The 15,257-nt window shown below is 43.9% G+C and overlaps 1 protein-coding gene across 2 annotated transcripts in view; it reads left to right on the top strand.

The window, feature by feature from the left end:
* Positions 1-15,257, top strand: part of oxsr1b (oxidative stress responsive kinase 1b) — a 50,581-nt gene that overhangs the window by 17,509 nt on the left and 17,815 nt on the right. For both annotated transcript variants that reach the window (XM_017453068.3, XM_017453069.3), the window contains exons 3-4: positions 1,758-1,866; positions 6,912-7,053. In XM_017453068.3, the coding sequence (XP_017308557.1) occupies positions 1,758-1,866; positions 6,912-7,053 (251 nt within the window). The remainder of the gene's footprint in view (positions 1-1,757; positions 1,867-6,911; positions 7,054-15,257) is intronic.

Here is a 15,257-nt window from a genome sequence, read left to right on the forward strand (position 1 = left end):
CGTATCGTCTCGCCACCGGCTCGCTCAACAGGGATAAGTTCACACACTTAAAATCTGTATGCTGTGTTTATATGTTTCTGTAAAACTGCTTTGGGAGAATTTCCGTTGTTAAAAGCACTATACAAATCAAATTTAATTGAATATAAGATTGCTATAACAGGTGCGTTGTTTCGGATCGGTGCGTCACATCTCGTTTCAAAGAATTCAATTTCATAAAATGGTATCAACAAAGTTAGGACTATATCATAACATCAGAGCTACCTTTGGGGCCGTAGATGTCAGAACCTAAGCGACGCCAAATGATCCGACATTAACGCTGTTCATCGGGTGAATAGCTCAGAATCTTGTTCGCACGATGCCAGTTGGGAAATAAGAAGGGAATCCAGAATCTACTCATCTCTACCAGGCCTCCTGCATTCCAGGAATAGTTGATTGCTCTTGATTTCTGGTCATGTTTCTACAAGCTCAGGTTCTGCTGTTGCTCAGAGTCTATAGGTGTTTCTAGGTGTTCCCGTTCCCATGATAATGCTACTGCGATTGCATCATATGGTCCTTCCGGCGAGCACGGATTATTTGCACACGGCGGAATCGATAACGAGCGGTTTACTTTGAAATCTCCTCTCCAGTGGTTAAGTTGTCGGCTGGTTGACTTTGCCCTAATAGTACACCCAGATATAAACGTCAGTTGAGGTGTCAGCAGTTAGTTGTGAGCCCTGACTTAAGGAACACAATGCTTTAGTTTTGGATTAGAGGGTTGTAGCGAGGTATTTAATAAAAGGGCCGGCTTTTGCCGTTACAGATTAGAATCCCACACCCGTATACACCGGTGACAAACGGTAATGCCAAGTAGACAAATTCCAATACAACAGGAAGCCTAGATACCAATCTAGGGTTCTGGCAGGGGGGTGATTTGAGTGATAGTTTGGGCTGCAGAGCCAACATTACCTCAGCCATCTCTTGTGTCGGGCCTAAAAGGCTTTGACACACGGTTTTAGTTATGCATCTACAGAGAGAAAGAGAGGAGAGTTGGGGAAGCGACTCTATTTATATTGTCCACTAATGCACCCTGGCCTATTTTTCTTGTAACTGTGAATTTTTTTTTTTTTTTTAAAGCTATTGCTCAATTCAAACAGACCTTGTTTTTAGAAGGACTGTCAACTTGTTTCAGTCTCAGAGAACTGCTATTTCATCTCGCTGTGAACTGCACGTTGTGTACAGCTGTCTAGATCCTCTGTGATTTGTTTATAGTTTAACTTGGAAACTCGTATTGCTCGGCTATTATTTATCCTTCTGTATGGTCTAATGAACGACAGAAGATGGTTTTCCCATACCCTACATCATGTTATGTCCTTCCCTTTACTTTCACGCTATCAGTCGTTACCCAAATGAGGACGGGGCTCCCTTCTGACTCTAGATTCCTTCCGCGTATCATCTTGGGGAGTTTTTCCTCACCAGTATCGGCTCGCTCAATTGGGATAAATCCACACACTTAAAATCTGTATCCTGTGTTTTTATATGTTTCTGTAAAGCTGCCGTGAGACAACGTCCGTTGTTAAAAGCGCTGTACAAATCGAATTGAATTGAGTCATGTGATCATTTGGCAAAAAACCTCCTGACGTTGGAATCACTCTACCCTGGGAATATCCATGCAGGATGAGCATGTGTGCAAACGTATTACCCATACCGATCAAACGGAGTCAGTCTGCATGTAGCGACGACGCTGACTAGTGTTGCTCTTTCCCGTTCTCTCTCCCCAGAAAGAGATTCAGGCCATGAGCCAGTGCCACCACCCTAACATCGTGTCCTACTACACTTCCTTCGTCGTGAAAGACGAGTTGTGGCTGGTGATGAAGCTTCTCAGCGGCGGTAAGTGGATGTCTTTTCCATATTTGGTTTGTTTATGGCCCGTGACCAGATCTAACCAAAGTTCATGAAGTTTCTACGACCCAGAAACCTGTGGGGGGGGGGGGCGAAAAAAAACAATGTATGTGAAATGCACTATACAAACGGTTGAAGTTGTTAGTGACGTACAGAATGCGTTCCACACTGAAAAGCAAAACCTCCACTGAATTACTGTACGGTTGTGCGATCTCCCAGTCGGAAAAATCATCAGGATGTTGCTGTTTTAAGAATTACGCGACGACCTCATGTCCGAAACGGGATAAAAGTTGTAACATGACTCAAAACACTTACAGCTTGGAGCAGGGCAGAGGAGTACATATTATCTGTCTATTAATGATGTGTTGTCTGACTCTCCTCACACAGCAGACCTTGCTGTACCTTTTCATTCCAAGCCAGAAGGTAACCGATGCAACTGATTTAATGCAGATGGTAATGAGAGCGATCTTGCGGGGGTGTGTAGCAGTGCTACATGAGTGTTAGTTTAGGTCTGCCAAGTGTTTTCTCTCGCTCTCTCTATCTCTCGCTCTCTCTCTCTCGCGTTCTCTCTCGGTGCTAATCACAGTGCTGCTGTGGCAATAAACAGCACAGAGACTCACTGCTGCAGTGCGAGCTGACAGGAAAAGGAAGCTGTACTTATCACAAGCAGATCTCTGTGCAGTGTTTATCACTGTCATGGTAGACCAGCAATTTGTGGAATTTTTATAGCCGGAGTATGATGGTATCCTCTCTAACCCTGAGCTGCTGTTCTCTCTCTGTACAGTGCAGACCGCAGAACTGTTGATACGGTTCAGTCCTGATTTATCTGGTGTAATCAGCAGACAGGAGGATTATAGGCTGCTGTGACAGGGAGATAGAGCATGTTTCCCTGATGCAGACTTAAAATCACACGGTCCGGGTAAAGAGACGGTGAAGGGACAGGCTCGAATTCTTTTTGCTCTCAGGGCGTTTTATGCATTTGTGCAGAACGCAGAGTTTGGGTTGCAGGTTTTGTTTCAGGTTCTGCGTTAAAAGGAAGCTCTAAAGCCAAGTCTCTGCTACTATGACTAACTGTCAGAGAGGTTAGGGAATAACTGGCACAGAGGCCACACCTCCTGTACTACCATGCGTTGTTTACTGGGCCTGATTGGTACAAAGGCCACACCTCCTTTTACCTGGTCTGGGAGGTACAGAGGCCCCACCTCTTTTTACCTGGATCACCAGGTACGAAGACCAAGCCTCTTTTGACCGAGACTGCCAGAGAGGCCACGCCTCCTTTGACTGAGACTGACAGGCACAAAGGCCACGCCTCCTTTCACTGAGACTGACGGACACCTAAACCATGTCTGTTTTTACCTGGACCATGCCCTGTTAGGCATAGAGAAAAACAAAGTGCTAAAGGAGATTCATTTACTCCTACTACTACTTATAATAATAATAATAATAATAATAATAATGTTCAAAACAAAAAGATAAATAAAGTTTTTGGTATTAGTACAGAGCAGTAAAGCTGATATTAAGAGTTTAAAAAATAAAAATACCCTTAATGTTACCTTTTTGTTAGCAGACAGCCTGTTAGCGGTGATCAGCACTTGCTGTTAAAGGGTCCCGTAACTACACGTGGCATTTTCCCCGTGCCCAAAACCTTTTCATGAAAACAGATGCTTACTATGCGTTCCTCACCCCCTCCTTCGTGGCTACACTGATCCTCCTCACGTCATTGGCTTGGCATGACTCGCTGCACTTTGGCCTAGTAGGCGTGTGTTAACGTGCCTCCCATGCCAAACCGTATCTTACAGGAAACCAGAAATGTCAGTTCCAACAACTTTGGGACAAAGAGCCTTTGCTTGCTGTGGAAGCCGTGTTAACTGCAGCGCAGACAGCGGGGCCTGCTTTTCCGTTCAGCGCCGAGAGATGTCTGGGGAGAGCTCCTATTACAGCTATTACCAAGAAACCCTGGAAAGAGCACAAGGATCTGAATCGAGCATGTGCTTCAAATTGTCCATGCAAGTTCTGTGAAATGAGTACTTATTTTAGCTACAACCTGCCTGCCTGCTTCAGGGGGAGGGGTGGTTAAATAAAAAAATATATATATATATATATATCAGGATAATATTTATTATGATAGGATTTGAATATAAATTTTTGTACATTTGAAGTTTTATAGTTTTTAAGCGTTGAATCTTTACCTGAGAGCAGTTTGTCCTTGAGTGCGTTAACAAATTCAATTAGACAAATTAATTCCTTTTTTTAATTTCTTTTTAAAATAAAAAGCAGAGGGATTAAACAGACCGGTTTCAGTTTATTTCCCCAAACAGCTCGTCTTAATCCCGAGCTTCACATGCCTCTGACCCCGGTGCACTCTGAAATAAATTCGTTATCGAACGGATGGGAGATTGAGAGGATACTAAAACAGAGTACCAATAAAGATTTTCCTGGTGTTGGCCTGAGCAAATTAAATAGCCTTTCCGGCTGCATCAGCAGCAGCTGTTTCAGGGCCTAGACAAGATCTTACGTCCCCAAGGAGAGCTCCAGGTTTTATTTTCTGCGTTCAGTTTAGTTATGAATATCCCGGTGATCCCAGACAGTTGGGGTGATGAGATCAGTACTGCGGTTTTCATCATCAGTATGCTAGTTATGAGAGTAGGACTGGGTGATGTGGGAAAATATCATATCATATGTCACAATACATGAAGAGATCTTTACAGTACTCGATGTGCGTCATAACATCGACTTATAAGGGTCTCATAAAAAAGATTTGTTATAAACGTGCCGATGTTGTCAGAGGTTTTAGACCAAAACATTGACTAGGAGTTAGATAGCTAATGGGGGAAAAAACTGACTCTTGGATACAACTCCATTCTCTCTTTAGTATAACACTGAGATCTCCGTAATTGAAATAAAAAGTTCGAATACAACGTAATTATGTTGTTCTTTTCGCTGCTCCTGTTAGGGGTCACCAGGGTGGATCATTGGTCCACATATTCAATTTGGCCCAGGTTTTACGCCCTTCCTGACGCAACCCTTTCATTTTATCCGGGCTTGGGACCGGCTAAAAACTAGCCATCGTGCTCGTCACCATGCTCCAGGATTGTGCGATTAAGGCAAAATCAAGCAAGCGGCGCAATATTCGGAGGCGCTTGCGTTTTGTTTTGTTTTGTTTTTTTTCCAACAAAATTACCACAGATTTTCCTCTGATTCGGTCCAAGACGCGTCATGTGACGTCATCGCAACGCGCATTCAGCCAAAGCGCTCTTCGGTTCACGTGCGTCGAACATGAGTACAGCGAAAAAGTCTCATTTACCGACAAACATCACTGCGAAAGACAGTTTTGTGCAATTTGAAGTAACTTTCCACAAAAAAGCACAAACAATTCCACAAGTTGCATCATAAATTGAATTTAAAAAAAAACAAACAAAGCATTTTTGGCCACAAAAATCTCAAAAGAGACTCTGGAAATCCTGTACAGACTGCTCATGTATAGATCGATAAACAAGACACATGGCCGTGGCCTTTTAACTCATCAGATTGTTCCAGAAGAAGAAGAGAACCAGCAAGGGTAGAGAGGATTTCCTTGAAATTTTCCCCAGATATATAAATTACACATGCTGCCGTTTGGCGCTTGGTTCTTGTGTCCATCGGAGTATTCTTTATACAGCTGAGTCAGCCCTTTCGCTCATAGGTAAAAGCGCGCGCCTCCCAGATGTCGGTTGGCCCAAACCCGTCCTCTCCCTCCAGGTCCTGGCTCTTCTTCAAGGTCCACTTAAGTAATAAAGACACTCTTGTACCAGGTAATGTGTTTGGCTTCTGTCCCAGTAAACGTCATGGGAAAATGTCGTGGAGTCAGCAGTGTAGTTTACCTTGCAACGTTTGTATTATTAGCTGCCGTATGACTTTTTTAAAAAAAATTTTTCTTTCCTCAAGAAGAAGCTGAATTTATTGTTTTACTTTATGTAAATAAGAGAAGTCTTCCTGCAGTGTTTTAAAGATAGAAGCCAGAGAAAGGTTGTGGTGGTGTTATTGTAGTTGTAGATTGCACTTCTCACGAAGCACCTGAATTTGTCTTCTTTCTACGCACATTCTTGACGGTGAGCTATCCAATAAGAGGTATGAGTAAATTTGAAGGGGAATTTACTAAATGATTGGTTATTGGTTAGAGTGAAATAATATCACGATCAATGCCTGCGTTCTCCATGCAGAGTATTGTGGAGGGTCAGTGGTTAAGGCTCTGGGCCAGTGACCAGAAGCCCCAGCGCGTCCAAACTGCCACTGTGGGGAGATTGAGCAAGGTCCATAACCCTCCCTGTTCCAGGGGTGCAGTTATACTGACTTTGAACCCAGCTTAACTAACTCCATTTTCCCCCAGTTTGCCATTTCCTATCCACGATCTTTCTAACAAGCAGGGAAGGGGAAGGCCAGCATGTGCTTCCTCAAACCCCACCGTCACAGGCGCTTGGAGGAAATCACTGACTGCCGTCTTCCTCATACCTGAGCTCACAGATGCCAACGATTGGCTAGTGTCGCTTTGGTTGACATGGGAAAGAGAGAGCACTCGGGACGTGATTGGCTAGCGTCATGCTAACGAACCCTCCATGAAGAGCTACAGTAGCATCTTGGTGAACGTCTCGCTGTCGTGCCACCGTGGAGCCTTTTGCTGTAATTACAGCCGGTCTCACGTTTCCTTTCCTTTCCCCCTCGCGTGTTCATGCATATGCGCGTTAGCTTTCTTCAAAAACAAAGTTGCACTCTTGATCTAATCCGGCCACTAGCGCTTACAGAACTTCGAAAGAAGCGATGTGGTTTGGACAGAAGGGTGCTCATTATATTACGAACATGTGCGTGTGGAGTAACGCAAGCGTCGGAGCGTTTATTCTAAGCCATCTGAGACAGGAAAACTTCAGTACACACAGACAAAGAACTTTAACGATACCAAGGTTTGTAATGGCGTGCAGATGTGGCGATTCCCAGTGCCTTCCAAGAAGCTATTTATTTATTTATTTGATGTCGTTTGTTTTCTCTTCCCATCCCATCAGGCTCTGTGCTGGACGTGATCAAACACATCATCTCACGAGGAGAGCACAAAACCGGAGTGCTGGATGAGCCCAGTATAGCCACCATACTGAAAGAAGTTTTACAAGGACTCGAGTACTTGCACAAAAATGGGCAGATTCACAGGTAAGGACACTATAAACACACACACACACACACACACACACACACATATAAGAGTCTCAGTGGAAGCTTCTACCAAATGTCCAGAAGATGGTTGACTTATTTAATATATTTATTCTGCCAGCATGTTCTGCATGATTGTTTCTTAAACTCGGTTTCACAAGACTTGAGCATTTGATGATCTGTTACAGACCCAGTGCTTAACCCTACACACACATCGCACACACAACACACCATGCTCACGACCGCGGAAGCCGAGCTCGAGTCTCAATACAACTGGGTGAAATGAAAAGCTCCGTATTATTCCGAGACACGCCGAAAGCCGACAGATGTGTCGACCTCGAAAGAATTTCCAGCTCATGCGAGACCGCACCTTTCAACCCAGTTGTAGAGAAATCAGTCAGGCGTGCACTACCTAAACACACTGTCCAAGGTGCGATCAGGTTTGACGGTAGAAGTATAAAATAGAGAATATTATACTCGGGATGCGAGGACCGAGCACAACTCGTACATGTCATGTTCACTGACGACTTACGGAGTCATAAACCCTACATGCTGCACCGAAAAATATGTTCCTTATACTTACTTATACTTGTTTATTGCTCGTAGATTGTATTGATGCGCTTAGCTAGCTATCTAGCTCGCCAAACGTAATTACAGTACATTAGTTACTATTTTAGGCAGCGTGCTTTTCAGAACTTCAGCTTGTTAGTGGGATCGTTAATGAATTTGTACATCGTAAAAATATTGCTTGCTTTTTCCGTTCTCCTGTTCTTTGTGAGCCTCTGAGTACTGTAGCGTCAGATGTCCTGTGGAACCCGGTAGGGTCTTCCACTGTCGTAGCAGATCCGCCTCAAGGCTCGACATGTCCGAGATGCTTTTCTGCATGCATATATATATATATATATATATATATATATATATATATATATATATATATATATATATATATATATATATGTGTATATGTATGTGTGTATGTGTCTCACTCAAGCTGAGGATCAAACTCGGGTCACTAGCGTCGTGAGACGGTGGCATTTCCTGCTGCGCTGATCTGTTGCTTTGCTACTTGCTTTAATCCTCGTAGCGTAATCGGATCACGTTAACAGGACGTGAGTTGATCCCATTCACTCTGCGTAATTAAAACCAGTTAGTAGAAACTTGTTGGAGAAGCTGACTGGAAGACTACAATAATTCAAATAACTGTATAACCTGTACAACCGCGCTGAGCCGAAAAGCATCTCGGGACGCACGGTACGTCGAATACTTTAAGCAGCTTGGATAGAAATGGGGGAAAATAATATATAGTTAAAGATAATGAGTCTTTATTGGTCATATATATAGATTACAGCGCAGTGAAAATTCTTTTTTTCGCATGTAAGTGTGCGATTTGGGACGCACTGTACGCTGTTTCCGTCCCAGGAGACGTCCTGTACTTTTAAAATGCTCGTTATGCACCAGGGGGCGTTGCTGCTTACGTCTTTCATTGTTTTGATATTAAAAATGAATGTTGTTTTTATTGATGTATTAATAGTGTTCGGAATGTCATCATATTTCATGTGCTAGGATTGGTAAACAGCACACACGCACACTGTTATGTTTGTAATTAGAGTGCATCCAGCAGAAATTTTAGACGTTGATTTATAAAGCATGTGGAGTCTACATCTGGAAATGTAGCGCTCAGCCAAGTTAAATTTTTTTTTATTTTTATTGTTGCTCCATTACTTATGTAATTTATCTTCGACATCTGTGAACGTTTAAATGATGATAACTTTACGGCATGAATGTATTCCATTATTCAGCCTCGATGTCCGTTGTCACATTGATGTTTTCCTGTTACAGCACCACCTGCCGATTCATTACCCCCGCCCCCCAACCACCACCACCACCCAAGAACAGCTCATTCAACCCCCTTTTAATTCTCCCCATATTAATATTAATTGCGCCCTTTTCCTTTCTTGTTTTCCGGGGCCAGTTAAAGCAGCCGGTGTCAATAATTCATGGCTCTTTAGCTTGGTTAAGTACCTTCACCATGGTAGTGTGTGGCTCAGAATTTCAATCAGGACGAAGGTGCTCGGTGCTTTGTCATGGGAGGACAGGTATCGCTCCTGAAAGAGCATGGAATTATTAATGCGCAGTTTTGCTAATTTTATAACGAGTTTAGCGGGGAACGAGCATTCAGTACGTTTGCATGGACGACAATAATCCGATATTAACCCGATTTACGACGATACTCTGATTAAGAAACTAGCATGTAAACAGCGATTATTGATGACCTTAATCCGGCTAAACTCGTACTCGGATTAAACAGAAATCAAATTAAGACGTGTGGAGTATTCCTGTTTTAGTCGCATTATCGATGTGTATTACAGACATGCACACACCTTAATCACACTACTAACACCGTGTGGTTTGGGACGCAGCCCGCGGCTTCAAGCAGTCGTCTATCCGCACGTACTGCATGACAAATAATTAACTGCACCTGAAGCTTTCGTAACAATAAAAATTAAAAACACCCAGAACTGTATACGGTCCCATAACGAAGACCAGAAGTATGTTGATACGTGAAATTCTCGAGGGACGTCGGACGGCGTGGCGCGGGGACGTAATGACGTGTGCCGTTAATCGATCTATGTTCTATAACATGTAAAACAGGAACATGAAAGGACTATTCTAAACGTGACTCATGTAAACACCTTAATCACAATATTGTCTTATTCAGAATAAGGTCAATAATTAGATTACTGCTGTCCGTGTAAACGTACTCACGGTGAACAGACCATGTCATCGAAGGCAACGCTAAGAATACTAGCGCTAGATAAATGGGAATATACTGTAACCAGGGACGGCTGGTATAAACGTGTATTTTAATGTATGAGTTCGTTTTTACTCTTAACAGGTGTCTTAAGGTCTGCGAAGGACCAGCGTCTCGTCCTGGGTCACTCCCCGTACGTGTGTGTGTGTGTACACACTGTATATACAGTGATAGTGGTGTCCTATTATTCACCGTTCTGCTGAAGTCACATGCTAAAAGCCATGAAGTGTGTGTGTGTGTGTGTGTGTGGGGGGGATCCAAAGCAGGTGGTTGGAGAGCTTGGGTCAGGCTCTTTAGAAGAACGAGGACGGCTGCCTCGAGTTAAAAGTGCAAATAGAAATACGTAATTTGTCCCGTATTTGCCCTCTAAGCCGGATCATATGAACGACAAAGAGGAGTGGTGACCGAAAGTAGCTGTGGGAGTTAGAAGAGATCACATGATGCCCGCTCATGATCCAGGAGAATGCAATTAAAGCAGGCTGGAGTTTAAAAAAATTACACACTTTAAACCACAAGCGTGTATAAACAAGAGCAAGTTTTTTTTTTTTTTTTTTTTCGGCTACATTTGCCACAGCAGCAAGGGTTTCAATTGACTACCTCATGCTTGACCTCTAGCATCTACCTGATGAGCTTCTCACCTCGGGCTTTAGCAGCTTCTCAGGGCGCTCTAATTACTTGCACGTGGTTCACAGATTCGCGTTCGTTTTCGTCGCCGAGTCTCAAAAGGAGTCGTGTTAAACGGCTCGCTCAGGCCGCTCGGGAACACCGAACGCACATCGCGCCTTTCAGAGAAGGCCGAGAGCACGCTAGCCTCCGTCCCGTCAGGTCCCAGCGTTATTCACTGGCCGTGAATAAATGTGTTTGGAAATTGTTCGGGGAGCGTTTATATAAGTAATGTGCTGTTTGGGGAAATCCAGTTCATTCAGAAAGACATTCATACTGACTGTAAAGTTGCGTACAAGACGACGCGCTAATGTGAACCTTGATCGAACGAGTAAAAGTCATGTAATTAGCGATGAGTTAGCGCACTTTTATGTACAGACTCTATTATTAGAGTCTATTTATAGTCTTATATACGTTTAGTTTCTCCTCGAGGCATTTTTATGTTTAGACTAGTCTCTCCACCTGAGACATTTCCTTAGGAGGCATCGTTTAACCGTTTAGTTGTAATTCCCAGGTCTCGGAGTTTTGCCTTTTATGGAGTTTTGTGGGCGTCACTAAATGCAAATGAGCCATGCCATGAGCGCACTCATTCGTTTGCGTCCGTCAGCGATGTTGAAACATTTGTAAATGTGTCACGACGTTTAAGTTTAGTCTGCGAAGACACACCGTCACGCCATCACCACGTCCTTTGCAATGCCATTTTGACTTCGAAGAAAGGAACTTGGTTTTCCACGTGTAAAAGATTTTAAATCCCTATTGTGTTGGTTAAAATATTGCCATCTGAACGAGTCGCTGATTTAAGATTTAAGGGGTTGTCGGTTTATTGCTCTACATCAGGACGGTAAAGCTGAGACTGGAAATTGTATTAGCCTACAAACCCGTCTGACACCCTTTAGATTGCTCTTCCTTTTTTAATTTTTTATTTTATTTTAAGGAGGTAGGTAATAACAAGCCTCTGAGTCTCTGCGCTGCCATAGCAACCACCGTCCTCTTGAAAGCCTGGTGCTGTGGCTTTTAATTCAGATGGAATGAACTCTTAAATGAGAACTGCTTATTTTGCCCTGTTTCGAAGGCTCAGTGCTGGTTTGGTGCACACACACACACACACACACACACACACACACACACACACACACACACACACGCTTGTGGTGTAGACACTCTGAGGCAGGACGGTAGTGATTCAGAATCACAGAGCTGCATTACAGTGAACTGTGCACATTATCCTGCTGCCATTTGGAGAAACTCGATACTCGTCAGTTGTCAGTGGCGTTACGCCACAAGGTTTGGTTTTGGGTCCGATCATTATTCTGCAAATTACAGTAACCATGTTAGTTTTCTGTTAATTTGATAAGTGGATATATCGAGTTGTACTGGAATGTTTGTAACAACAAATACCGGCAGTGTCATGGCATGGTCTTGATTAAACTCGGGCCTGCAGGTGGAATTAAAGGAAGTGTTCAAAGCGCTTCTTTCTTTTACTCTCAGACCCCTTTCTCCTAAATGGTGCATTTTATTGCCAGCTTTATAACCTTGTGTGAGTCTTCTTACCTGTTAGACGCTTGAGATTAGCCTTATTGAAAATGTGACTTCTTACTTACTGGTTGTAGCAAATCATTCCTGATTTTTGAAACTAGCGCAATCCTCAAGTCTGCTCCAGGAAAGATGTCCTCGAACATCAGCACTCTAGGTTCAAGAAGTTGCCATGTGGCTTCTCTAATGGAAAGAGCCGACGTTAGACTGGATTTCCCAGAATACAGTGCGGCTGTGCGACGCAGAGACTCGACTCTGCTAGTCAGTGATCCACGAGATGTAAAAGCGGCACATGAGAACGACGGTGTGAAACTCATTACACAGCTCTGCCAGGATCCGGAGATCTATGATGGAGATGTTGATGGAACAGTGAGCGTGTCTTCGACAAGATGGACTGCTCCATTAGGCTGTGTACAGCACAAGCTTCCCCAGAGACCTTCTGGAGATGCACAACTGTTTCATCTGTTTATCACCTTCAGCACTGGACTTACTGCACTGTGTGTCTGTGGGGGGATGGAGAGAGACCTGACTCGCTTCAGCTCGGTAGCTGCAGTCTGATACAGGAAGAGTTCAGATATTGTGATGAATTGCAATAAGGACCAAAAAATATGTTGCTAATAAATAGAATCCAAAATGGCCTGCTATATCTTCAACTGTATCATGACTCAAAACTGGCCTGTATTAATAACCATAATGCTGTCTGTCTGTCTGTCTGTCCATCCTATTGTATCATATTCTATTTAGTCTGTCTATCTGTCTTTTTTTATCATTTCCTAATTAGTCTGTCTATCTATCTATCTGTCTGTCGATATAATCTATCCTAGTCTGTCTGTCTGTCTATATCTATCCATCCTATTCTGTCCGTCTCTCTATCTATCCTGTCCAATCCTATTCCATCCTGTATTGTCTGTTTGTCTGTCTGTCTACCCTAGTCTGTTCTATCTAGTCTGTGTGTCTGTTATGTGTTGCAGAGAGCCCGGTCAGATATATCTGGAGACTTTGAGAGGGCCGTTCATGGGCATGTTTCAGGTTTCTCCAATATCAGTACTGTTTATGAAGAAAGAATCGATCAGTGTGAGTCTATGATTTGGCTCCTCAGATGTGGCTGCGTGTTCGTGTGTGTGTTCGTGTCTGTGTGTGTGAGAGAGAGCTAAACATATTAGTTCTGTGCCTCTGGAGAGCAGAACTGGAGGCCACTTGTGCTAAGGTATTGCCTGTTTTATGGTCAGGCCTACGTGACTCGTCTGAACATCTTGAGAAAATATTTCCTGTGCTGCCCCCACTTGGACAGAATGGGCGAGGAGATCAGACAGCATCTGAAAGGCCAACGTGTTCATTTATTCAGCCCTTTCACTGCTCTGACCTTTGATGATCGGTTCGGAGTCGATCCCGCCGGATTTTAAGGAAGCTAAATTGAATTGCGCTGTTATGAGGGAGGGGAAACGTGATTATGTGATATCCGTTCCAGAGTTCCTCAGAGGAGTGGGCGGTAGGTTAATAAATCAGGGACCACTTTACTGAAATATCCTTCCTGATTTACCCACCTACCACTCGCACCTTCTTATCTTTTAGATTTTCATCACGTCATGCTGAATTGATATTTCACCGAAACTAGGCAGCTGAAGATTGGGGGGGCGGGAGAAACGTCCCTCGGTTTTTTTTCCAATCTTCAACTGCCCAGGTTTGGTCCGCCTGTGTCCTGTCTATCCTGATTCCTGTTCTTGGGTGACGGGAAGGAAACCTGATGTGGTCTTGTTTTGTCGTCGGTTCGACATGTCCTCTGTTCTGAGATGCTTTTCTGCTCACCGCTGTTGTAAAGAGTGGTTATTTGCATCGCCGTAGCCTTTCTGTCAGCTGTAACCAGTCTGGCTATTCACTTATTAAAGGAGACCTATTGTAAGCCTTTTTTTACAAGATATAATATAAATCTCCCCAGAATGTGTGTGAAGTTTTAGCTCAAAATACCCCACGGATCATTTATTTATTATACCATGCGGAAAATGTCCCTTTTTTGGGTGGAAGCGCAAACACGCCGTTTTTGTGGCTACAAGGGAGCTGCTGCTCCCCGCCCCCCTTCCGGAAGAGAACAGCTCGTGCTTCGGATACTGCCTTAGATCTCATTCGGGACGCAGCCCAGTGTAGAATGATTCGTATAAAGAAGTACGCAGTTTTCAAAAAGACAGTCAGCTTACTGTATTGTGCATATGCATCAAAGCGTTTCCGGGTTTAAAATAAAAATGACGACATGGCTCTGGTCTCCGTGGATACACCCCGAGACCGTGGTAGCATTAGCCATGGAATCTGCTAACAAGCTCATACGGAGAGGCGATTTGCAAACGTTCACAAACTATAAAGTGCGATACTTGCGTCTTCTGGATACGAAGCTGGATCACGAATAGATGATGTAAAATGATTAAGGTATTTTTTGGGGGCACGTTTCCTTCTCCACTGCGTCTTCAGTGGCTCTGATGCCGAGAGTACACGAAGACACTTACAGCCCAGAACAGAACGCTTTAGAAGCCGAGACATTCTTCTCATCGCTGTAGCCACGCCAGAGTGGAGAACATTTCGGACTGCGTGCAGCTCGCTCAGGGGAGGAGCTATGGTAATGGGGCAGAGTCCCTGGGCGGGGCTTGTTCCGTTGTAGTAGGGTGGTTGTGTACACACTGCCGCCACAGAGTTATGTTCGAGCACCATTTTAAAAAGTGTTTTGCATAATAGGTCCCCTTGAAGCAATACAAATAGTAAAGCTTCCAGTTAGGAATAAACCAGAACATTATAGTAGAAATGTAGGGGGGCGGTGGTGGGCTGGCAGCTCGTAAAGAGGCAGAGGGTCTTAAATTAGCCGTAAAAACGCTTCAGTGTGGGAGTACAATTGAACAGAATTTGGCTTTGAGACGTCTGGAGGGTTCATCAGGCAGTCTAGACACACAGACGGTTCACCGTGCTCTTTCTGTTCGTCTTCCCAAAACGATCCGTTTCCTTTGAACTGAGGTGACCTCCAGCAACAGCCTTGCTCGGGAGTCTGTCGCCATGACTACGGCTCGCAGGACAGTCCAGTTTGTGTTATAGCGTCAAACACACACACACACACACACACACACACACACACACAGAGAGAGAGAGAGACAAAGCTGTCCTTAGCTGAATGTGCTCCTTGCCCACAGCAATGGACCCAGAATCCATTCTTAGCTAC

Source organism: Ictalurus punctatus, chromosome 23, assembly GCF_001660625.3.
Source record: "Ictalurus punctatus breed USDA103 chromosome 23, Coco_2.0, whole genome shotgun sequence".
Taxonomy (NCBI): domain Eukaryota; kingdom Metazoa; phylum Chordata; class Actinopteri; order Siluriformes; family Ictaluridae; genus Ictalurus; species Ictalurus punctatus.